The sequence below is a fragment of the Cotesia glomerata genome, linkage group LG1 (assembly GCF_020080835.1).
Source record: "Cotesia glomerata isolate CgM1 linkage group LG1, MPM_Cglom_v2.3, whole genome shotgun sequence".
NCBI lineage: Eukaryota > Metazoa > Arthropoda > Insecta > Hymenoptera > Braconidae > Cotesia > Cotesia glomerata.
The window spans coordinates 27,541,317-27,568,926 of NC_058158.1; the positions used below are offsets into that span (position 1 = coordinate 27,541,317).

A 27,610-nucleotide genomic window follows, 5' to 3' on the forward strand; every position below is an offset into this window, starting at 1 on the left:
CATGAATCAATATTATTTGATCTTCCCATTTGACATGTTAATCAATAAAAATGTTAATGAAAATTTTCTTCTATCTTTATATTTAATTTTTTGGAGCAAGAGAGAAATTTTCTCAAGACAAGAAAATTTACTTCTATCAAGAACAAAATTTTTTGGAGCAAGAGAGAAATTTTCTCAAGACAAGAAAATTTACTTCTATCAAGAACAAAATTTTTTGGAGCAAGAGGCTGAATTTTCTCAAAACAACAAGCTTTCTTGACTTAAATAAATTTTCTTGGATCCAGATACGTATTTCTTAAAGCAAGAGAATTAATTTTGTTGGAATAAGTGAAATTTCTTATGTCAAAAAAAAATTTTTTTTTCGCTCAAAAAAATAATTAGGAAGAAAAATATTTTCTTGGCTCAAGTGAACCTTTTTTTCTGTGTCGGATTATAAATTATAATAAATAAAAAACAGAACTTTTAAACTAATGTCAGAGTCCAACTATCAAACATCAATAATTTCATAATAAAAAATTAATTTATTTAAACATTTTCCAAGAGATATCATTTATACAAAAAATTATTAATACAATACTTGTCCTTGATATTAGATGATTTTTAATTAATTATTTATAAAAATTATTCGAATCTTTAATTTTCAAGGATTGACCTTAATACATATTTTCAAGTGAAAGATATTTAATTCAATTTTTCTCATATACTTATTATATTATATATCCACATGCATTGTACGTAGAAAACTTTTTTTAAGTTAAAAATTTTAAAAGATTAATCGATTTATTTTTCTTTGTGATACAATTTGCGGTAGTAGCATCAATCTCTTTGTATATAACAATATCGTGAATCGTAGTGAGCACATTATTTATACTATTATACTTAATATGCATATAACTATAGAACCAAAGTAAAGGCGTTGACACAAACTGACGTAATTGTAAACTAACGGCTTATAGGTATTGGTGTACGCGGGACACAACACTGGGTAACTATCCGTCGAGGATGCAGAATCCAATGGTAATAAATATTACTTATGATTTTATAGTGGTGGTATATACATTTATAATAAAGCAGACAACGTGAATATTATCAAGATAAATTATCATAACTCATAACTGATGATTATACACACGTTGGGATGAATGTCAGTGGCCAAAATTTATTCAAAGTTCTTTTAATAATCATTGTGTCGGACGAATATTTCAGATCGTATATTAACTTGAGTAAAAATTTTTATAATTTTTAAATTAAAAGACATTTGATAATTTTTTTCAACATACAAATTGTTTTTAAAAATTTTTTATTAAAAATTCTATTAGAAATTAAGAAAAAAAACTGACGAATGCAAATTATTTCTAATACTTTTTCAGTACAAATTCATTTTTTAAATAATTCAAAAGATGGTCAGATATCTGCTGACTTGAGGATCATAAATTTTGATTTTTTGAGGATTATCAGATGTACTTAAATTTTGGGAGATATTTTTTATTCAATTTCACTGCTTCTCTAATAAGCATTCACGAAAAAAATTTCATGTTACGAAGTTTACTTAACTACAAGGTTAGTAGTAAGTTTATAATGAAAAAAGTTCCACCACAGTAAAGAGCGTTTTTTTCTTTAAACCTTTTTTGCCGTAGTAGTTTCCATACACTAATGCTTATAAATACGTACACAAATTTTTCACAAGCTGTGTTTCACGTCCATTTTAAATGAACAACAAAAAATTATTAAGACAAATTTTATCCGTTAATCCCTTGATTAAACTTTCGTTTCAATAACATAGTTTCGTCACGATAAAAATGATACGCATCCACTACAAAATGATATCACGAAAACTTGTGATTAAAAAAAAGATAAACTTTTAAAAGCATAAATGTGTTAAAAAAATGTACCCAAGAAAAAATTAATTACTCATCTAATAATTAATATAGTTTCAAAACAAGTAAATAGTATTTTTAGATAAATAATAGTAAAAATCGTGAAAAGTGAATTTTTTCGTACAGATTAACTTTTTTTTTCATATAATAAATCGTCATCGTGTACTATAATTAGAATATTCTTCGTAAGTCATCTTATCATTTGGTTAAAATTAAAATTTCTCGGTAGCATTTTCAATCCCATCATTCATAAATCTGAAATAAAAATAAGTGTATCAATGAATAAACTTATGCTCATAATTAATCGCTTACTGTTCAAGCATCATTTATTGCTGTTTAATAAATTTTATCTTAATTTTTTCATATCACAATACATGAAATATATTTTTTAAAATAAAATATAGGAAGAAATTTCCTTTCGAAGTGCATTTTTGTTTAATTTGAATAAATAGTGTATAGTTTTTAAAAATAGATTTTAGTAGATGGCATAAAAAATGTAAAAATTTTATCAAACTCATAAATTTTTTCCAATATTTGACACGCATGTTGCATCAAAAACTTAATACCAATACAAAATTTTCTATCAAACTTTTGCTTGATATAAAAAATATAAAAAAAAAATTAGTTCGGTATTGAAGAATTTATGTAATATAACAATGCTTTCATATGTGGATTAAATACATATACTATGTGTAATATTGTATGGAAAGAAACGGCCTTATATCCTACACTTGATCAAATATTTTCTTGAGTGTGGTTGTACGAGGTGTGCACGGCTCATGCAATGTTTGTCTACTATACAAGATACAAGAACAAGAAGTTAAAATAAAAGGGCGACCATGTGGTATAGCGTCTACTGGCAGTATTATATGATAGCTGAGAAGAAGCTCAGTTTAAATTTATGATTCGCAAGAGAATATTGCAATGCTTCTTTTTCTTTAAACTTATTTTTGTCTTGTCAGTTTTCACTTTGACACCACAAAGATCCTAGTGTATTTCTTATCAATTCCAGTGGCTTATTCACAATTAATAACTCTCTGCTTATTCATTTATTAAGAATCAAATAAAACTTCTATTGATAAATATTCAGCATTTTTATTTTTAAATTTATGTGTTGTATAGTTCATTGATCTTTCGAAATTCAAAGTTCAAAAAGACTTCTCTCGTGTATCGAAGTTTCTTGAATTTTTAATTACAATTAGCAATTTACAAAGGTAGATTTACAAAGAACCATATGAGTAATTCAAAAGTTACGCATGTACTCTTCAGCTATACTATACTGTGTGGGAGTATATGTTTGGTAAAGGTGTCTGGCTTTAACGTTTACTTAACAAACAGTTTTTGTTTCTCATTCTCGCTTTATAGTTTAGTTCTTCTACGCTCATTCATGTGCAAATTTCTACCGTACAATTTATAAATAATTTATAATTTATACATTTTTTCGTACTTAAAAAAAAAAAAAGTAAATTTTTTTAATTTACAGAAATTTGATTTTACAACATAAAAATTTGTATTGAACAAAAGATTTTAAAAAAATGGATAATGTATAAAATTTGAATGTAAAATAAAATTTTTGATTTTCAACGGAAGTGACATTTTAGTAGCCTTCCGATTTACCATTTCGACAAAGGTACTACAGTACACAAAGATTTCGATAAAAAGATATCAATGATTCGTACATATATATATTTGGCAACGTCATCTTTGCGACTTTTTATCGCGCTTGAATTTCTTCCTTTTTTATCGTATTGAAAATCCACTGCAAGCCAATGTTGGGTATCCAAAAGAACGCTGAATGAATTTATAATGCACGGGAGTGGCCAGTAGTAGTTTTATATATATATAAATATATATAATACATATACATACGTATTAGTATATAAACATATACTTTATATACGTCTAGTTACTTGCGTACATGATATTATCCATCATGGAAGAAAAGGATATCATGATTTCCCACTGCCACAAAGAGTTTTCTGAATAGAAGATTATGACAAGTATTAATTATAATTATTTTTATTGTGCAATAAACTTAGAAAAAAAAATACTACATGTATTAGAGAACGCTCAAAACTTACAAAAAATTCCTAAATTGTCAAAAATTTGGTTTTTTATAAATTCTTTTTCTTATTTTATTATATTTATTCTATTGTTGAAAATTATATGTGAGATAGCTCTTTGAATAGAGTGCAATAATTTGTAACAATTTTAAAATAATTGAAAAAATAAAAGATTTTGAAGTAATCGATTTGGTATTAGATGCCGAATAAATATTTATCCATTAAAATACAGAAATAATAATTGTTCTGTCCTTTATTTAAGTCACGTGTTTTATGTCTTTTCTTTAGTATGTCAATTTAAAGGTAAAAAATTTTAATTATCTGATATTCATGTTTACAAATCACTTGAAAACATTCTAAGTGTACACTACTTTGAAGGTTTAAAAAAAACTCTCAAGCAATCTCAAAAAATGCATGCATAATATATAATTAAAATTTTTAGAATCTATTTTATTTTTAGCATAAAAAATGGTCGAGTAAAAAAAGATTAAAAAAAAAAATTCAATTTTTGAAATTCTGGAAATTGAAAAAAAAATTTTTATTCGAGCTCTTAAAACATGATTAATTAAAATATTTTTATAGTAGATTAAAAAATAACATTGGTCAATTTTTGAGTCACTCTAATATGTAATTTTAAATTTTTGTGAATAAAAATTCTTAGAATATTACTTGAATACTTTGGCGAAGAAGCTTTGACGTTCCAATCCAGATAATTGGAGATATGATTGATGATGATTTGGCGAGGTAGTAACAGAAGTTTTTGGTGAATAGTGAACAGCAAAATGATGATGTATGATAGAGTATCGTAAATATTCGATCCGGAACGAGTGTTACATAAATCCCAATAATAATTCCAACTTTAAGGAAAAAAAAAGCAGTGACAACATAAACACATTAAAAACTAATTTTTGACATTAGTCATTTAAGTAAATTCTCTTTCAATATACTTTACCTAGTAATCGAAGACTGTCAGATTGTTCGGTTCTCCACATGCTTTTAGGGATAGGTTTATTTTCTTTAAGCTGTACAATAATAATTACAATCAACAAAGTAATTATCGAAGTTGTTGTTATTAAGTACATAGTAGTTGTGAATACGGAGAGAATGATTCCAGTATGTTTGACATAATGATCGTAAAGATGAAGCTCCATTATTGTTGTAATTGAACAAAATGACCATATAATAACGACACCTTTAGCAGCTGTTGATGCTTTTAATAATATTTTATGCCACACTGTCTCTTTGCAGCAAAATGCTATGTAGCGATCGACAGTCAACAGAGTTACTGTACAAACAGTGCTACGAAAAGTCACTTGATTAATGTAATCATGGTCAGTTTTAAACTTTAAGTTACACCAATACACAACAATATTTCTCAAGAGATCCAAAATGTTTACGAAATTAGAAAGTATTAAACTTAAGATGTAACAGCCAACTGATGTATACAATGACTTACGCATGAATGTTGAGACGAATATAACTGTATTCATTGATACAGCAGCAATAACAATTGATAAATCAACTATTTTTTGTACGGTACTATCCAATTCAGCAGAAAATGTGAACACATGTTGGTGTGAGAATGATGGTACTGCTGCCTCTTCATTATATTCTTCACCCAACTCCGCTTGTATATAATCATTAAATACATTTTTATACACCATGATTGGATGTGAACAGCTCCACGGTATTTTGAATACTGAAGTTTATTCAATAATATTTTATATAAAAAAAATATAAGAAATTCCCGAGCGATTTTAGACAAGACTCTGCTCCCTGAGCTTTCGTGACATGATCGCATTACATCAAGAGATACACGCAACTGTTTAATTTACTTAAGTGATAGGAAAAATAGTTAAAAAATTAATTAAATACTTTTTGTGTAAATAAATTCAATTTTTATTGCATATTTTTTTTATGAAAATAAATTTAATAATTTATCACAGGAATATAAAAATGTTTTTATCATCATTTTCTTAAAAAAAAAAAAAAAAAAAAAAAATGAAATAAAATTTGAAAATTTTACGTGGGATTTCAATTGTAAATTTAAAAATATAGAAAATCCACCGCGTGGTAAAGGTGACCGGTTTTTTTTTTTTTTTCAGGTCAGTATTATATATGATGCATCGTAGCGTAATCTCTATAAATCTTAAGTTATCCCGGACGTAATTGGAAGGTGAATGTATCTATAAATTCCAATATGGACAATGTGTCATAAAGAAGTTGTAATAAAAAACCATGTCCACCTTCGATGTTGGAACTTTTAATAGTAACGCCCTTTTTTTCTAATCCACACATAAAAATGAGAAAGTTTAAAAAAAGTCAATCATCTCTGACATTAAATAAAGTTCTCTTAATCTGTAATTGAAAAATAAAAAAAAATACATATATTGAGTTTTTTTCTTTGCTAATCTCGGTGAAATAATGGCTTATCCTTGGTATAATTCGTCACACCTCTGGAGAGTAATCATACACGCGTTTCTCTTCCACTGTATGAGTTGCTGGTAATAACTTAATTTTGTTTATTGAGAGTAATTTTTTAAAAATCTTATTTTTGTTCCCTCAACTGTTGAGTTTTATTTATTATATAAAAATTTTTTTCTGATAAATTATGAGTTAAATAATAAAAGCTCTAAACATTATTTTTTATTGTATTGAGATTATATGTGTAATTTACATATCGCACTTTTAAACAAATTCTACATAATTTTAGTTATTTACATTTCATTTAACACTGCGTAGTTTTTGTATTTATAAAAAATTATCATCGAGTCTTGTGCCTTGAGGCTACACTAAAGTTGTCTTCTATCTTCGCTATAAGAGCCCTGCTTCGCATTCGAGAGGTTTCGTGCGTCCAGCCGGTAGAACGGGTTTTGAAAATAATATTTTTTATATTTTTTTGTGTTTCCTTGTTTCATCCACCTGGACCACTAAACTGACTCGAGGAACCGTGCAAAATTTAATATTCTGCAGGTGTGCATTTGTTATATGTACCACAAAAATTCTTACATTCTTCTATCATATAATACTGCGTATTTGTAATACACTCAATGATAAATACTATCCACTTATTTTTTAAAAATAAAAACATAACGTATTACAAAAATGAAAAAAAAAAAAAAATAAATTAATTGAATAACTAAAAAATATTAAAGAAATAATGTCTGCAGTTTTACATCTATTTCTGTAATAATTTATCCCAAAATACTTTACATATATTTTATTCTCTTTTAACGCTTTGGCAACTCTCCCAAGCTATTTCAGTCTATTTTCATGTTCAACCCGAGGGGTAACAATCAAACTATATGACCCAGCCTTGACATGATTGTGCAAGTCATTCAAAATTAACAGAATCACATTTTCCTCCACATCAATAAATTCATCAATAATACACACAGTTAATTAATTAAATCGATTTTATTTAATAAAAGATCATGAATCATGACATTCCTGACCTAATTAGTTATCTAAATTAATACAGTAGACTCCAAAAATTAATGATAGATTTTATTAAACTTCTATCTTTCTAAGAATTTAAAATTAATTATAATAATTATTTCTTAATTGATAATCAGATAAATGAAATCTAGATCAATGACAGCTTTGAAAAATAAAAACATGTTAGATTTGATTGATTTTCATGTTTTTAATTTTTCGCCGAATCTTGTTAGTTTGTCGCTTCTGAAAATAAAGAACCGGATTTACCTGAACTTAACTGTAATTATTGATGTCTTGGTCGTTTTTTAACATCGTGATTTGTTTGGAAGCACCAAAACTCAAATCTACAGAAATAACCACTCATCCTCATATTATATATGTATACATGAATACATATACATATGTATGTTAAGACCAGTCCTGTCTGTTTTTCAGACGCAGGTGGGGTGCCATGATTGCAGAGCCAAAGTAATTTTAAAAGGGTTCCCATTTAATTGGCCATCTTGTGACTTAAAGCTTCGGGCTCGGTGGCCCGTTCTACGTTTATCTTATTATTATCTTTACCTTTACCTTTACCTTTACGACACACGCTTTTACACTCTCGTATCCATTTGTATATACATATATCTATAAATATATCTTTTAAATATATAGGTAAAATTTTTGACTAATAACCAAAACGGTTTAGAAATATTGTTTTTTCTTAAATGAGATAATGAACTTAACTTATAAATATATTACAAAATTATAACTCAGGTTTTTTGAGTCATCAACATTTGTTATTAATTGTTATTAATGAGGAGATATTTTTAACTAACTCATGAATGTTTATGAGTAGTTTCAATTCGTTTTGGTTTAATAACAGTCACCTTCGATTCGGTATATCAGGTGTGTGTTAAAATTGATCAGTGATTCGAAAAAAACAATCTTCAAGGTTGATAAATTTAGTTTGTTATTTTTTCTATCGATTATTGGCTTTTTTGTAGACTGAAGTATATATCGTTTATTCTTTAATAAATATTCGCAATTTAATATGTACTTTTGTATATATAAGAATTTATATTTATAAAATTCAAAAAGCTTAAGAGCAAGTTACATTCCGATTGAATTGCTTCATGATACGGTGGAGCAGTTATTTCTTCTTATCTGAAATGCTAAAAATGAGTAAATACCTTGAAAGCATTGTGATATAAATCAGGAGTATACAGAAAAGTTGCCGAGTTAAAGTCTATCATACAGGTGTGTTATTATTGTCATCTCCTTTCAAGTTTTAAGCTCTTGTAAAGCATGGAATATTACTGTGAATGCAGTATGTCCAAAAAAAAGTATCACTATGAATAAAAAAAAAAAAAAAAAGCTTTATTTGCTTGGAAAAAATTTGTTTGCCTCAACAAAATTAAGTTATTAGTTCCAGTGAATTTATGTGTTAATCCAATTTTTATCAATCGATATAAGAGAACTTTTTTAACTGAAAATGTATTCATTTTTAACTTCCCGCTAAGAAAATCAATGATTTTCTTGAACCAAAAATTATTCATCTCACAAAAATTATTCATCAAACAAAAATTAAACATATTTCTCCTCCAAAATTTTTATGCAGTTGAAGATTTTTTTCTCTTCTCCAGTTAGTTTTTCTTTTAAAAAAATACATTTTTGTCTGTCTCGTATATAATATAGTTTATAAGCTTCAGATTTGTCGTTATAAGCCTGACTATATTATGGATCTCAGCATGAAAATTTAAAGTTATTTTTTCAATTCCAATAATAGCCATATACTATCTTTATGAATATTATATAGCTACGAGAAAATACTTCAACAGATAAAAAAAGGAAAACAATATTTATAAAATAAAACCAAGAGACCAGATTAAAATTTAGAAACAGAGATGTAATAAAAAAAAGAGAAAGGTCAAAGAGATGTAAATAGTTGAAATAAAAAAAAATCACTTTGCTCATGAATATTCACCTGCGAAGGTTCTACGTTTATGATTTAAAGAAACGAATGTTTAAAGAAACGAATGAAAGACGAGGTGTCACATAATGAGAAATACACATCCAAGCTTTTTAATCGGCCGTGAAGGGAATCTTTCCACATCATTCGGTTCAGAGTACACCTCAATGGAATAAAAACACCAAGTTATTTTCCTGAACGTCATTAGCGAGAGAAATTTTTTTTTTGTTTTCATCATCACAGAGGTATGCGCGGATGTAATGCATAACTCTGGAACAATTTGTTAAATTAATTTAAAGCGTTCTTTCTAATATAGACAAACGCACACATTCAATGAATTATACTGTAGTGTATACACGATTTCATTGTCTTTATTGAGTTTTTTGAGCTTCAAGTATACACAAACGACTTTTATTAAACTTTATTTTTTTACCATTTTTTCCTGTCTATTTTCCTGTGCAGTGAACGAGGTCAGTTGAAATGTTAATAGTATGCTAGTAGAATAGAAAATAGGATTACCGTACTTTGATTTAACCATTAGATTTATCTACCTCTTTGCTTAACAGAGAAAGAATTCCGTTTGGTTGCTTGAGATTTGACTCTATTGCCTGACTCTGTCAGGGATGCACTACTCAAATTTGTTTCCTATTTCGCTTTAATTACTAACTGCTATTGTGCATCCCTAATGAGTAGTAACAAATTATGCTAAAAAATTTAATAACTAGTGTAGGAATTAAAAAAATTGTTTCGTAACAATAATTACAAACTCCAATTTTTTAATAATAGAATAGCGCAATAAAGTATTACATGACCTATAATATAAAACATTGGAGAGTACTTTATGATCAAAAAATTTATTTCGTTTCTTTTCTTTTCTGAAACCATTTTTATTGCTAAACTCTTGTTAGTTCACGAAACCAACATAATTTGTATTCTATTTTAAGATAATTCAATGAAAATTGATTCTGTAATTTTCAAAAATTTACTTAGTGTTATAGAAATGAAAAAAAAAAAACATTATAGTAAATGTTCGCAGCTTGATAACACGACTCCGGTTTTTTGTTTCACTTTATAAATCAGCAATATCATATTATTATTAAAATTTTTCATTATTAAAAAAAATTAAATGAATCGTGCACTTTTGGATTTTTCAAACTTTTCGTATTACTGATTCTGAAGTAATATCTGACTTAAGTTAATGCAATTTGAAGTTATTGCATAAAAATTTATCATAAAAATAGTATATGATTGATAGTACAAATATATAATATGATTGACGTGACAAAAATTAGATTGAATGTATTTTAAATCTCGTTTCCTTTCATACACCTAGTAGTCACGTGCTATACAGCTTTCATTTCATACTCAATTCTTCCAACACACTTTCCTTATATACTTAGATGCTGGTGTATCAGTGTCAATAAATTCTTGTACATTGAACCAAGTAAATTTTCTTCAGTATATAGAAAAGATAGAGATATAGATATAGATAGAGTCAACTAATGTAAGTGAAAAAAATTCATTACGTGGCTTGGACGGAAATCCCGCATTGCAGAAGATTGCGTTCGCTGACATTTACAAATTGCTGCGGATGGTATTTTACACTGAGCCATTGTCGATTTGGCACTTGTTTATGTGTATTAAAAAGTTTACTTTTTGCTTTAGTTTTGTTCAGAGCAATAGTCGAGCGAATTTCGCAAACACTTTACGTAGCTAAATAATAAATTGTATACAACTTACTACTTAAATTTTTCTCATGTAGGTCATTAACATATATACTCAACTTATTATTATCATTATGAAATCATATATCATACGATAACAATAATATTTCATAAATTGAATTAAATAATGAATAAAAATATTATACGAAACAATTTAAGTGGAATCATGATCTACTTTGTTAAATATTTAAATATTTTTTTTTATTACAAAATAAATAAAAAATTATTATCTAAATAATCTTCTTCCGATTCCTTGTTTAATTAAATTTTCGTCCGCATAATAATAATGTACCAAGTTAAAATTAAGTTGATTCATGTCAAATAAATTTTCTAAATATTTTTGAGAGTAAAAAAATAAATTATTAAATTAAATGAAAAGTTGTGGAAAATGCATTTCTTTAATAATTTATTTTTAACTTAGATTCAATGAATAATTAAATTATAGATGGTTAAATTGAATGCATTTTAATTACGAGTTTTTCCAAAATGCTTTAAAATAATTGCCTTAATTAATTACATTTGGATAATTCAAGAAGCTCAATCGACACGTTTAATAAAAATAAAAAAAAGTTAATAACTGAAACAATTCAATTAATAAATTTTTTAATAACTTATTAAATGAAACTGATTAATTTTATTTGAAATGAAGATGTAAAATTTTCAAACTAAATAATCCGCAACTTCTATTTTTGTATCCAGTGTTAATAAACTCTTTATTTTAAAAAATGTGTTAAATATATTATACACATTATGTATGTATATTTAAGTTAGAAAAAATAAAAAATTAGACAAACTCACGTTAGAAACACAGTTAGATTATAAATAAGCTTTGCACCTAAACGTACATTATGTGATGTTATTATTCAAAAGACTGTACACACGTCTGGACGAAACCACATGTACATATGCTTGGCACGTACATACATGAGATGATCGTGGTGAGAGAAATAATGGAGCCGCGACCTCCGACTTTTAATTTTGTCATGTGTTCATTCAAAATATTTTCTTTAGTGAAACATTGTGATGTTTATTTGTTTTATTTTCGATCATGAATTGTTATTTACGTTTTATATAAAATTGATTTAATTTTAATGTTAATGATAAATAGATGACTAAATATACCTAAAAAAAAATTTTATTTCAAAATTACCTCATACAGTATGCATTGGCTCGTGTCCAGCAAAAGATCCGCGTTTGATTCCGAGTATCGAAGGACTTTTTCATTCTTTTTTATCCATTCAATGAGCCCCAATAGAATATAAATTAATTTTATGCCGGAAACATCGAAATTTTACTTAATACATGTATAGTAGTTGATGAGTCAATAAACAGACTTTAATGTAAAATAATATAAATTATAAAAATTTTAAGTTAATCTCGAAAATTTTGATAACATGAAAAAAAACTGATACTGTACCATAATTGATGTAATTAAATTTAGTATCATTGAAAAAGTCACCCTGAATTTGTGCTTCTTCAAGTCAAAGTTTTGTACAGTTTTTAGCGATACTTAATTTATTGTTGTAAGTATTTGGCGTAATTTCTAAATAGATTGAAATTTCGCGCTTATAGTTAAGAGGATAAGAAAAATTATGTGATGAATATATCTTTATTATAAAATTGTTTTTTATCGTGAAATTTGGTACCATCAAAAAGATCGTAATTTGAACTCTCTAAAATTGAAACAGTGAATATCTACTATTTTATAGTAAAAAAAAACCAAATAGCATACTTTGCATTACTAAATTGTGAATATCCAATGTTTTAATGTTTCGTAGTGACAGTGATTTTCTCCTATTTAAGTTTTGGTGAGGGAATTTGTCTTTTCAAGGTTTGATAATTTTTTTGACGAACGTCAGTTTATCATCTAAATAATTAAGAGAATGAAAAAAATTTTGTGACGCACGTATGTTTATTTTAAAACGAACTTTTAAAGTTTAATTTGATATCATTAGATAAGCCTTCACCTAAATTTGTGTTATTTCACGATTTTATACATTTTTTGGTGATAGTCAATTTTTTATGTTAACCTTTTGGAGCAGTTTTGAATAGTTTATTCGTTTAATAATTTTTTTCTTTCACATTTTCCACCAAGTTATTCATAATCGATGCTCTTACAGCAATATTATTTTTTTAATTTATTTCAGAAGTGCCCAAATTATGTATATTGTTATAAAAAATATTGAAAAATTACAGAGCTAAAGTTTTTTTAATCATAATTCATGATTCTTGGAAATCATGGAATGACTGTACGTTGCTAGTTATAAATATTTTATCGTTTTAAACAATATTATGTAGAAACATCTACTCTGGTAAGTTAAAAACTCTCAAGCTCAATTGAATTAAGCAATCAATGGAACATTTAAGTAGATAAACTCAGATAGAAAATGCTGAAAGGTTAATTCAACGTGAAGTAAAGCAAATCCGATTGCTGTACAATAAAATAAAGAAAATAATAAAAATGATGATACTACAAGACCACCCTCGAGCACGTTCGCCCTGACCACTCTAGAAACAGCGAGCTCTCGAATTAGAGCTGTCTACTCAGCTGTACATTTTGTTCAATGTGTCACTACCACATACATTTTTCATCTTGTCTTATCTTCCAAGTATAGTTTTCTTGCTATTTTTTTTTTTTTTATTTTTTTTCTCTTTAAAATTATTCGCATCATTTAATTCTGAAATTTTATTTTCCGTTATAAAAATCACTGATAAGAGATTTACGAAAATAACAATCTATAGAAATAATGATGAATAAAAAAAATGTTTACATTTTTGATATAATGAAGAAAAAAAAATCTACACTGATGTAAAAAGTAAGTAAAAAAATTATTGAGCCAAGTAAAATTTACTAAATCAAGAATAATTTCTTAGCTCAAGAATTTTTCAGCTTGACTCTAATTATTAAATTCTTCATAATGATTTTCTTGGTTCAAAATTTTTTCTTTTAACTCAACTTAATCTTTTTATCTGTGTAGAAGGTAATCGTTTTTTAATTCTTGTCATCGTTCAGGAATTCTCATTGATTGTTATATTATTGTACAAAGATAATAATAATGAAGAAAAAAATATATAAATATTATTCGTAATGTTGTTTTCCTTGGAATGAAAAGATCCATCCATACGAGGTTACGTTTCTCCAGAATAAGGAGTAAGCGTTCATAAGTTTTATTCAGTGGCATGCGTCCTCGTCGCATGCTGGACACACGACGTCGATGATGACCGCAATGATGCCAAGTCATTGATTTGTAAATGCATGGTATTATATAAATTGAATTGAACAAATTTCTAAAATTATCGTTTTATCTGTTGCGTACATAGTGGGTGTCAGGATATACATATCTCATCAAAAACAAATTTGTTTTTCATTTATATTATTGTAAAATTCATTATAATAATCATAACGAATGAATGAATACACAGAAGGGTTTTAAATTAAAAAGTGATGTAGTAATTATTAGCTTTATACACGTCAATAAATATACTTAAGCAATTAACGAGAAGCTCTGTGCATAAATATGTGATGAGATAGTTTTGCGTTAGAAGTAAACCTTGATATACTTGTGTTCACACGCTTCTTAACGAGGTCAACGATTTCCACCTTCCGTTGAGCAAGTTACACCAAAGAGCCTAGGTTTAATGTTCAGTGTGTTGATTATTATAATATGTATTTCATTACGAACCGCGAGGATAATTTAAAATATTATGTTTGAGTTAGTTGAAATTAAAATGCAGAAAAGTTAACAAAGAATAGAACATGATTTATATTTATATTGTGTACTAGCAGAACGTGTCCGCGAACGTACAATAAAAAAGATAGACATAAATATAAAATATGAAAAATATTTAGGAGAACTTATGATTGTGTTTGATCAGTTAAAAGCTATTAAATAATTAAATTTTTTTTATCATTCAGAAGATAACTGATTAATAATTTAAAAAGTTTAATTTTTCTTGTAAAGATATTGTCCGATTTATATTGTGAAAAAAAAAATATTTGTTATCAAAAATATGATAATATACAACCTTAGATATATTACACTCGAAAAAAAGGTTTACATGAAATTATTATCGTTTTCATGAATATTTTTTGGGCGAAACATCAACTGAATAAGCCTTTTTTCTTAGTATATGAAATTTTATTTGAATTGTTAATATTAAAAAAATATTGAATTAAGCAAATAAATGTGATTGGAAAATATTTTTTCTTAAATAAAGGCACAAGACTTTTGCATTCAAAGCTTATGATTTTTTTATAAAAAATAAGAAATGATTGTTCTTACAGCTAAAAAATTTAACATTGAAATCAAGAAAATAATCTCTGAATTTATGTTTATAAGATTTTTGATAATTAATAATAATTCAAAAATGCACCGATGATAGAACTCGAACCTAGTTATTACGAAAAAATTTCAGGCCCTACAAATTTTCCTGAGCCAAGTAAATTTTTCTTGATTCACGATAATCTCACTCCTATGCATAGTCCAAATTTTTTGGCATAAATACCAAACTATAATTTAATTAATTATTTTAATTTGTTACAGGCGCAATGACTTAGAAATAAAATGACCGCCACTATGGGCTTATCGCAGCAACAGATTGCATCTCAGGACACGATTGATTATGGAAATTATTTGCAATCATCGCACAATCGTAAAGTCCTCGGCACCATAAATGATCGATATCAACTGCAGAATAATCAAAATCTTAAACAGAACATCAGAGATCACAACACGAGCTTCACGAGCACTAAAGGCTTGCTCAATGGACCAGGACAGAATAATTGCTTCCTCAATAGCGCTGTTCAGGTAATTAAATTTATACTTTATTTTCATTTTATGTGTGCAATCTACTCAACCGTAAATCCTTACAATCAAGTAAGTAGCTTATAAAAGATTTATATTAAAAATAAATCAAAAAAATATATTTTTCATTCCATTATAAAATAAAGAGCAAAGAACTTGATTTAATTGCAGTGATATATAACACATTTAATAAATTAATATATTAATCCTTTGTGAACACGTATGTTATAACATGTCATGCGTATAATTGCGCCCTTTGACCGGGAGTGTGGCGTGGTCGCGATCACTTTCTCTATGTATACCCAACCGGTCACTAATTTTCCAACTATCTCGCTGATCAATCAATAAGTCTTTGTGCATGAATGTTATTGCTATTGAGTATAGGTACAAAGAGAACTTAACAGTGTATGTGAGCTGAGAGCTGCGAGCGACACGTAATACATATAATACGCTATATTTCAAAAGCCAGAAAGGTGTGTCAAGATATACTTTGTCTTTTACTACGACATTTATAATTATTTGAATAAATTAAGGTACGGCAGATTAATTTGACCTATATTTTCTTCTATTCAACGACACTTTGTCTTTTTTTTTCTTTGCTGTTATAAATATTACCTTTAAGTATAAACTCTATTCTCTATAATCGTGACTTAGATAACTGTGTAGCTCAAATAAGTACTGGCTAAAAGATAAAACTCTGACACATAAATACTGGTGAGATTCAAACGCTTGATGAGTTTGGAAATTAGTCAAAAGAGATTTCTCGGATGGAGAACTACACGATTAAATTCACATCTCACCCTATACTTGTTTAAAAGTTTCACTAGCTTTAAATCTACTTTAAGATGTATTTAGAAGTTGTCAAGAGTATTTTACATTTTCAAAGTTCGGTCAAATTCTTTAAATTCTAGTGAACTGAAAGTAATTGTTGAAAAAAAAATTTATTTTTTTTTTTATTGAAATATTATAACCAATTATTGAATTGAATAAGTTAAAAATAAATTTTTCAAGTGAGTTTAAAGTTTTTAACGTTAACAAAAATTTTATGTCGTCAGAAAATTATCAATAAAACGTAAAAACAAACAATTTTAGAAAATGTTATTTTTAAAAAGAATTTTTCTTAATCGAAAAATTGATGAAATATTAGAAAAAAATGAGGTTGTTAAAAAAAAAATTTTAAGTACCGTTTCTGTGTTCAAATATTGCAAACTCTACATTCAGATAATTACCAAGCGTTTCTATTTTAGAAAAGAACGGCATTCAAATTCAAGTGGTCGTTTAACTTAAAAAAGACAGTAGTATTTAAAGGGTATCAAGTTCACTTAAAGTAATACGATATAGAAAGGTTTATTCTACTACAATAAGTTAAGTTTGTAAAATTGAGCATAAAAGAAAAAGTTACTGAACAAGACTCTTATAACTTGGAAGTTGATTGTTTTAACACCTGGATCAAAAATTAACAGAAAAATAAAATAATAACTGGCTACAAATAACGATTGCTCAACTACAGTACAAGTATTACTGCTCTCTTCCCCCGCTAGTCTCCCGTTTCCGGGAAGTGATTAAGTTAAAGTCTGGGTGTTGTGATTTTAGCAAGTAACACGCGTACGCGCAACATTATTTCCATTGAAAGATGAATTTATTTCGTACATCAGACATCAGATTCAAGTACATCTTATCGAAATGACTTGTTAAATTGTATGCCTTATTTATGTACCCACATCCACTTAAAACTCGTTCATCGTGGGAGGAATCTTGAAAAAACTGCTGGCTGTTAGTAGTATACAGCAAAGTTTTTATTTGTGAAGTAGAATAGCGGTCTAGTGAAGTAGCAATTTAACAGTAGGGTAAATAAGCGAAGGCGAAGGTGAGAGTTTACTCCGACTCGGGACTTCCATGACATCGACGTGTTCGCATCCGGTCGTTTTCAGCACCCACGCTTTTATTAGCCGTCTTGAGGTTAAAGTAGAACTGGGTTCAAGGTTTGTGTGGCATCGACTTGCCACGAAAGCTTTAAGTTGTATAATTTGCCTTACATAAATTAAGTACTTGTTGCAATCTATCCTGTGGCGTCTTTCTATTGTTCATGTCATGGTCATGTTTTACATTTAAGAAAATTGGAAAATCAAAAATAAGAAAATCTACAATGAATAATAAAATGAATTGTAAGTTTAATATAAGTATCATTGAAGCAATTAAAATTATAGGAAAAATGCTTAACCTTGAAAAGTTGAAAGTAAAGCACAACCTCAAATGCTTCGAATTACTGGGCATATAAACTATAAAATTATTTTTATGGTAGTAATTAAACGTAACAATAAATTAAATAGTATACTCACTATTTATTGACATCACTAAACATATTTACGTTAATTTCGTGACTAGTGAATAGTGTATTATAAATATCCGGACGTACACTCGAGCGTTCAGTCATTGAAAACGTTGCACTCGGCTGGGTCATGATGTCACTTGCAAAAGCTCATCGTACTAGAGTTCAAGGTTATTTATAATAATTGTACAAGTAACTATACCGTATTTTAACAAAATCCAATGATTCGCACAGTTAAAGTACTCTACAGGAAGTTATTATCAGTATTCCCACTGTCCTAAAAGCGATTCATATATATGTACAGTCTCATTATATGCAGTGTAAATATTATATTTATAATTTAAACCGAGAGAAAATTTAACGAACAACTACACTATGTGCATACTTTACTCTGCAGCTTGGAACCCTAAAGTAGTTTTCTCGTAATACTGCTGGTAGACGAACAAAACTAAAACGTTATGACTTGAAACGAAACGCTATAAACGTCGATGAAAAGTACGTAAATGAGCTACCCAAGTTCCTAATTGAGAATGCAAAGATGAAAAAAAAATATGAGTAAGATATATCGACTGTTTCTCTTGTTTAACTTCTCTTTTACCCTTATATACAGTATAATTTTAATTTAAACCTTCTATACCTTCTCATTTACATAGTAGTATTGTGAAAGTTCCTAACTGCTCGGATTCAGTTTTACTTATTAACATAATTTGGAACTTTAAATAAATTAGAACTAGTGAATAGTTTTACTGGAATTTAGAACATATATTCCACATCAGAGAGAGAGATGCATCTTGTTCGGTAATATTTACAAAAATTTTTATTACAAAAGCGGAAGTAAATTTACCGTTTAAAAAGTAGTAATGCATTAATAATCAAATACAATAAAATAATTATATAAACGTACTCCTTATATGATATCATTACAACGGGAAGAAATGACTCATGCTCTTGAAGGCTAAAGGATTTTTAGTTAAAACTTACACCGGACATCCCACACTCACGTGACTCAAGTTCATTGTCACTGTCTTTATGATTTAACTCCCCTTATATTTATTCTTATTAGATCTATTGAATAATTTATTATAACCCTTTAACTAATTATACATCATCAACTCGTTATCTATATGTATTATATGTACTATTAGGTCATTGAGGTTAGATAATAACGCCTACTGGAACTGAAAGATCGATGTTCTTCAGGTGCACAAAAAACATTGACCACGCTCTGCACCTGACTTATTATCCAATATATAAATCCACCCTCTTGAGATTTCGTCCTTAGGCACGTGCCTCTTGTTTTGGGATGTATTGCAGCTGCCTGGATAATCGTGACCGGGTGAACATCTCAGCAGATGGATATCATCGTCCCATTAGTTTTATTTTCATTTTCAAAATAAAATTACAAATTTTTAATCTTTATCTAAAACAGCAATAATAATTGCAATAAAACCATTCCTTTGTAGAAAAAAAAAACCTTTTTCGTTATGATTAAAAATTTTTCATTATTCGTTAGCACAAGATCGTACAAACGTTTTTGTTTAATCCCATCTTTTTCTTTACAGTTGTTGACTTCCGTTTGCTGTCTTTTACACTTTATTTGATAGGTTTTTGTATAGTAAACTGAAATTGTTTCCTTTAGTGATTTCTCGACACCTGAAAAAGTAAAACTTGTATAAAAATCATTAAAATATAACATTGGGAAAAGTTTATTGTCGAGTGGTAAAATTTACTGGGCCATGAATCCGGAATTGGTTTCTGTTTAAAAAGATGTAATGCTAATGATGCAAATGGACGTGTACATATAGAGGAGATGTATTGTATAGTAGTCGGAGTGGTCACAGAACAACGGTTTTACTAACTTGTTGCATACGACCTGAGTATATACATATAGCAGGTGTCTTTGAATTTTATTTCTGACTCATGGATGTACGACCAGGTGAAACGCCAAAGGTAAAAGCTTCATCCATCTACATATTCATGTGTAAAGTTTAGTAGTTTTAGGATCCCTTAATCCAATGTTTTGCACGAATTGTAATATGAAGTATGATATTTATTTATTTATTTATTCAATTCAATCAGCCCTAGAACAAGTGTTCCCTATGATATCTCTAAAATCAATAAAGAAAATTAATTCTCTATTGTCTTCAACAAAAAATGATAAAAGAAATTAGAAAAAAAATTAAAAACATATCAAATTAGTTGTTTGAATTTCAGAAAAAAAAATCCTTTTTTTATCCATTTTGTAGTGTGAAACTTTGTAAACACGATAGTATAAAAAAATGTATCAATTGACATAATTTTTTAAAAATAGGTCTATTTTATCAACTGGATGGACCGTATAAAAATTTCATGTCGATCAATAATCATTATATATCTTATTTCTCTAAAGTATTTTTTTTATATTGTACGGTTGGATCTTTTTTAATTCTTTACTAATCTTCAAAATCCAAATACCATGAAATATACAATAAATTTAAAAAAATTTTTTTAATAGTAAAATTATAAATTTAATTTATAAAAATCTTATTTAAAAAAATCTATTGATAATCCACTTAACCATATTGAAAGACTCTGTAAAGCGTCATCTATCAACAGTCTGTTTAATTAACATGACCGCTTTTGGATTATTAACATTTTATGCGAAAGTGTAATCTATTATATAAATCAATTAAATAAAATCGACACATTTTTTTTTAAACGTTACATTAATTGTTATTGACAAACCAACGTACGAGTATATTAATAAGTGAACATATGGGACTTTTGGCTACCGAAGTGTTAGTGCAACGAGCAAAGAGAGTGCATCCACACACGAGTGCTGAAAGTCCCATTTACTTAGTTCATATATAAATAAATATTCTACAGTATTGTGATCAAAAAAAGGTATGATGGGAAATTTTTCATATTAAGTTTACTTCTTTTTATCATTTTCGTTAAAATATTAGCGTATATAAAAAAAAAAAATGAAAGTATTTTAAAAATAAGAGGGTGACACGGTCGGTTGGTGATGAATTATTGATTGAGTTTGACTATTACATGGTTTGAAATCCTCCTTCTGATCTACATAATACCGTACTCAAGTTCATCCACTACGTAGGTGGATTTTAAAATTGGTAAAACCCTATTACGATGATCCTGTATACATTAGTTACGCAATGACGAGTACACGACCCATTATAGTGATTTACTAAAAAGATAAGTAAACTTTTTTAGTATAAAAGGGCCTACAGTCTAGAGTGCAAGTTAAACAAAGTAAAATATAGCTATAAAACGAAAAGGACAGATGATTAAGGTATAAGTACAAGTTCATATATATATTGTATATATATATATAAGTTCACCCGGCTATGAACGTCTTAAAAACCACATGTGGGAAAGTGCCATGATGCGAGACTCTGAGAAACGCGGGTGGCTTTGATTATGAATTTAATTTCTGTTCTTATTTAAACAATTTACATAATTTAACTAACTTATGTAAATATTAAATCGTTAATGAGCGTCTACTACTACGGCTATGATATTACGTATTATGATATTAATTTAATTGTGCATAAAATTAAATGAAACATAAATTTTAAATTATTAATAAGTCTGGTTAAGGGACAATAAACGTTTGAATTCATTTCATACTACATTATTAAGTACTTAATATTTTCTTATTACTCAATGTTAATTAACTATTTATTCATTTCAATTACAATACCATAGGTTTATTTTTTTTTTCATTCATTGCTATAACTGCAAAGAAACAAACGATTGAAGCAGAAAAATTATAATTAAATGATATTTTATGTTTTATATTTACACGGTTGTTTATGTATTAGTTATGGTTATGAGAATATAACGGCGAATTAGAGAGGTCCTTTCAATGCATATGAATCAAAAAAGAAGTATAATATTTCGAATATATATTAAAGAAAAAAAAACTTAATTGACGAGGAAAAATTTTGACGAGAGAAATCAGATTACTTTTGTTGCATTTGTACATTGAATGGAAACTTAGAAATCAAATTTTTCCTGATGATCAAATCTAAATTCTCAAAAAAGCGCTCTTCTAAGAGATGGATTTATAATTAATTTATTGAATATCAGAGCGTTTTTTAGAGATTTTTATTTGCTTAAAATATACAAATTAATATAACACAAAACACATTGATTTCAAAAATTTTCATCATTTTTCAACAGATATATTTCAATAACGATTAACAATAAGCTTTATAAAATTAAATTTTGAGTTTCTTTAACCAGTTTAAATCGATGTCAGGAAAAATTATTATTATTTAAATGAAAATTTTAATATTTTTAAAAATTCAATCTCGACAATTTTTACGACAGAAATATAGAAGATTTAATAAAAATACAGATTACTAAAACAATCACCGAAAAAAGAACCCTTATACATTCTATATGTTCTTGTCAAAAAAGTATATTAATTAATCAATAAAAATTTTCAAATTTTATTTGGGATATTTTTTATCTCCTTGATTTCCTTTTAAGCATTCCAACTTACTTGTTATTTTGCCTGTAAATTAGTGTAAAACAAGTAGTTTAATGATTATTTTTTTTTTCCAAATACATAGTTGATCATTTAAAAAAAAGTTTTGACTCTTGTATAAAAAAATATTGATTTTCCGAAAGTTATCTTCTCTTTTTGAGTACTTTTATTCACGAAGGCTAGCGATAAGCCTTCTTTGGAGGTGTAATTTAAAAAATGAGTCTTCAATAATAGCTAAAAATAAATGACTAGTATAACCGTCCCTTTGTCTTATACCTAAAAAAAGAGTTCTACTATTTAGTGGGTCATCACTCACGCATGTCCCGTTGAGTGAGTCTTTTTTTATATTTACTACTAGTAGTAAAATCTATCAGAAACCTGTATCTTCGAGCTCCAGCAGTTTTGCTCCTTTATAGACAGTAGTTGGATCAACCTGTGAAATCTAACCCCAAGTATAGAGTGTAGCACGTACATCTTAGTCTACTTCTTCAGCAATACATTTCCACGAGGCTCTTTGTGTCATTCGGTTCTTATCGAGCTACTACATTCAATGTATATTTTACTGGACCGTAACCATCTCACTGATCTCAAGTTCATGTATCTTCTTTTATTTTTAGCTCTACTGCAAATAATTATTTTATTTTATTGTAATACGCTCGATTTTTTATCTTTTTTTTTCTTTGACTCACCTAATTGTTTTAAATTACATTACTTAACTTTCTCATTAATCATTATCATTATGTTTAAAGAATACTTTATTTTCATTGACAATTATTGAAATACATACATTTTTTAGAGCAAAAGAATTATAACAAAATATTGGTTTCATGTAAAAAAGTTTTTCTGTGAACAATTTTAGCTGATGAGTACGTTCGAAGCCGTTTCATATTTAACAGCTATTTATTATCGAATTCCTTTCTATTCGTTATACGTATATATATTATCTTAGAACTATTAGAGTTTAGAGATGCAGGGCGTGGTCACTAAATGCATACAGACAGTAGTAGTAGCGGTAATGCAGGCCGATCAAATCAACTTCGAGAGCAAGAGCTAGGTAAGGTGATTGTAAAAAAATTACCGAGGAACGAGAACGCCGCTAGAGTAGTTCATTTAGAAAAAAAATAAAACTAATAAAATAACAAAAAAAAAAAAAATCCGATTTTATATGTATACATATATATATGTAGATATACATGAAAAAGTACGCTTTAAGCTTACGGGTCTTTTGGTTTTTCACTTCTGTGGTACTATACGCTTACACATACTCGTGTTATCGGTATATATTTTGATTACACACCAAGCTGGTGCCGTTACGTAAACATTCGCGCAAAATACACAGAGATTTATTTTATTTGTAACTTAACAATTTTCCTATTTTCTCATTTTGTAGCAAGCATAAATTTTACTTACTTTATCCGTGTTAATTTTTTTCTGACCTAAGCCATCGTAAAATCCAAATCGTATTTCCGCCACGTTTTACTATTTTTAGTTTTATTCACAGCCAATGAAATTATTTAGAATTTAGTGACACAAAAAATTTTCTGTTTACAAAAATAAATTCATCAAATTTTTTTTCAATAAATAAATAAATAATATGAATAGAAATTTTATTACAAACAATTTTATAAAATTAAATCAGAAAAACAAAACAAAGATTTATCATGTAGAAAAAATTAATTTATTTAAGTGTACTATTGACGTCGCTTTGTAATGCAGAAGATTATTTTCTTGTTCGTGGTGCGGAATGCTACTGGGATTTCAAGTGTCTTGTTTTCATCATTATTCCTCCAACAATAATTAGGATAAATTTCTTTCTGTACTTAAATATTTCTTCAGCTTAAGCTCGTGCCATTTATTTTGTTCTACCGCAACTCACTGGGATCGTAACCAGCCGACCCTCAATTTTCGAAGAACGTTCTTCAGAATTATGTCGAGGATCATAAACATCGTAGCAGCACATACACAGACTCTCTAGCAGAGTTGAGTAAAAGTGTATTACAATAAATATATACATGTACATTGTACAACCAAAGAAATATTTTACTTTGCAACTTTTCAGTAATAATATTTTTTTTTCTTCTAAAATTATAGTGTTTTCAACATGTACGTGCGTGAAAATTTCAATAAGTTAATTTTAATATAAATGTGTAAGCCTTTTTATTAACAGTGTTAGAGGTTCATTGACCATAATCTAGATTTTGAATTAATTGAGTCAAGTGTAACAAGGCTTTACCACGTTGATACGGTAACTGCACCACGTGGGAGCCTTTTTATACAACCGCGTATAAACACTCACTCTCCTGACTCAATTTACATCAATGAAATAGCATCTACAATCTACAATTACAAACTCTGATGCAATCGTTAATTTAATCTAATAATTCATGCATATATATTTTTTCTTCTTATTTTTTTACACTCACACACGAGTGCTTAGCGGATTTCAATATACCAATTAGCGACACAAACTTATGCATACAATCACTCCTCCATTCAAGTGACAATTACCATTAATCTCTATTTCCTGTCTAACTTGCATCTGTTAAATACACACACTGAAGATAAGAGTAAATGATACACGAAGTGACCTCAATATATAACTTTAAGCACTCCAGTAATCGCTTCCGTTATAAAAAAAAAAACCTCTGATCATTAATTTTAAAATTTTGATTGACAGAAATTATTAGTTTCAATAGAAAGTTAGAAGGATACATATATATTAATAACTAATTGATGCACAAAAAAATATTCATTCGCTTGAAAGAAAGAGAAAATATAATTTATAATTAATATTAAATCAGTGAAGAAGTGAGCTTTGTAGTAACCGCTAGTAACTTAGGTTTTTTTATTATAACACTTGAGTAATAATTGATGGATAAGATTATTATTATTAATATTATTATTATTATTTATTCAGCTGATGATATCAACTGGTAGCAGAAGGGAAGCTAAAAAAAAGGTCTCGGTGGTTATTCTACGAATAATCATAATGTCTTAAGTTAATGTAGTTTATATAAGACTACACACAGTAAAAAATTTTGCGTCATTGCGTCAAAAAATTTTGTGTTAAAAATTTTTATGTTAAATATTTTACACTTTTTTGTGTTAATTTAACATTTTTCTGTGTTAATTTAATACAATTAATGTTAAATTTACACAAAAGTGTTAAATATTTAACACAAAAATTTTTAATACAAAATTTTTTGACGCAATGACGCAAAATTTTTTACTGTGCAGTTGTGGATAGAAGTCAAATCGAGTAAAGTAAAACAGTATTGTCTCTGTGAAAAACTACTCAAAAGCAGCAGATCCCACGTGGTTCAAGCACCGTGACCACCACATGTATAAATGTTAAATAGTAAAAGTTAAACCTATCTACACATATATATGTGTACACTTATGACGAGTGTCAGGACGATGAACGTCATTGACCACATGAGGGTTGATGAAGTACTGAAGACTATTAGTAAATTTACTATTAAATTTTAAGTGATAAAGAGTATGTCTGATACCCATAGCAATTACGTCAAAACTAGTAAAGAAGGATGAAATATATATGAATAGGAGGAATAATCATAAGCGGAAGTTGCTACCGGAACAACTGTTTCTTCGCAACAAGTTCACATGCTTTGGCTACTATATATTTTATGTACAATTTATCATCATCAGGTTGAGGTCAGAATAATTTTCTTCGTCTTATGTCAGTGGGCGAAGTTGTAGTAGTTATTGTGTAGCATAAGAAGCATCGTCCACCGTTCCATTCCACCTCCGCATTTAATACGTTGATCAGATAGAAGATAAAAACAAAGTTTCACACGCCGCGATCCTTTTTATCAAACTTTTAAGTGTCTTTACAAATCTTTTCTCTTGATACGATAATTATTTTTATTATACATAAAATTTACCTTTATTGGATATTAATTTATTCGGTTTTAGTTTTTATATGCTTTAAAATTTTGATCAGACATATATATGAATGTGTAATGATGTAAATTCAAGAAAGTCGATAGTTAAAAAGTTTTATTATATCTTACGAGCAGTATGTTAATGAGAAAGATGTGAATAGTTAATACTGTTAGCTAGAAGAAACAGTGAGAAATAAAATGATTGAAAAGGCGAAGACAGACTTAATGATCGAGTAGAGAAGAGAAATAAGTTTATTGATCAACGTATTATTTCGATAATTTTTATTTTTTTTTTCATTGATGCTTCAATAGGGTCACGGCACCTCTTATTTCAGGGAATTATTTTGCTGACAATAGTCACGTCGGTCATGACAAACTGTACTGTATACATACCGTTCTCTATAATCTATTATTAACATATTTTTGAAATAAATAAAAATTTTTTTCAGTTACGTTTACACATGACTGTATTATTAATTCCATATTTAAGAAAGACCATATGAATTTTAAATAAATTATAAAACTATATATAGATATGTAATATTATTTAACAGAAGAAGATGTATTTAAATTTTTGCTAATAAATGATTCAATTAATTATGATAGGTGTTTGAGATAATTAATATACAGCAATCACTTATATGAATATAAATTGGAAGTTTAATTTTATTTAGTAGAGTGGTATTTAAAATATGACTACTATCATTCACGTCCCTGACATTAAAATTTCGAAAAACGGTCATTTTCAAAAATCTTTTTTTTTAACTTCCCGCCAAGAAAATTGAAAATTTTCAAAAATCGGGAAGTTATTGGTTTTACCCCGTTTTTCGAAAATCGAGTTTTCATCAGATCTCGACGTTTTGAGGTCCTAGGAAGCTTCCCTGACTATTCCCGCGAGGGTGTCACTATGTCTGTATGTGTGTGTGTGTGTGTGTGTGTGTGTAAGTATGTAAACCTCTTATAACTTTTGAACGATTGAACCGATTTTATCGCGGTTGGTACCATTCGAGAGGGCTTCGCCAA

At 27.8% G+C, this 27,610-nt stretch overlaps 2 protein-coding genes across 3 annotated transcripts in view; one reads left to right on the forward strand and one right to left on the reverse strand.

Annotated features, from left to right (window-relative positions):
- The window catches only part of LOC123275457, a 65,209-nt gene that overhangs the window by 3,639 nt on the left and 33,960 nt on the right, over positions 1–27,610 (forward strand). For both annotated transcript variants that reach the window (XM_044743610.1, XM_044743607.1), the window contains exon 2: positions 15,598–15,861. In XM_044743610.1, the coding sequence (XP_044599545.1) occupies positions 15,619–15,861 (243 nt within the window). In that variant the 5' untranslated portion in view covers positions 15,598–15,618. The remainder of the gene's footprint in view (positions 1–15,597; positions 15,862–27,610) is intronic.
- On the reverse strand, positions 3,513–5,723 carry LOC123275458 (adrenocorticotropic hormone receptor-like). Its single transcript, XM_044743611.1, has 3 exons — positions 4,893–5,723; positions 4,610–4,797; positions 3,513–3,856 (listed from the first exon to the last, which is right to left on the reverse strand). The coding sequence occupies exons 1-3, from the start codon at positions 5,602–5,604 to the stop codon at positions 3,827–3,829; spliced, it is 930 nt and encodes a 309-aa protein (XP_044599546.1). The 5' UTR covers positions 5,605–5,723; the 3' UTR covers positions 3,513–3,826.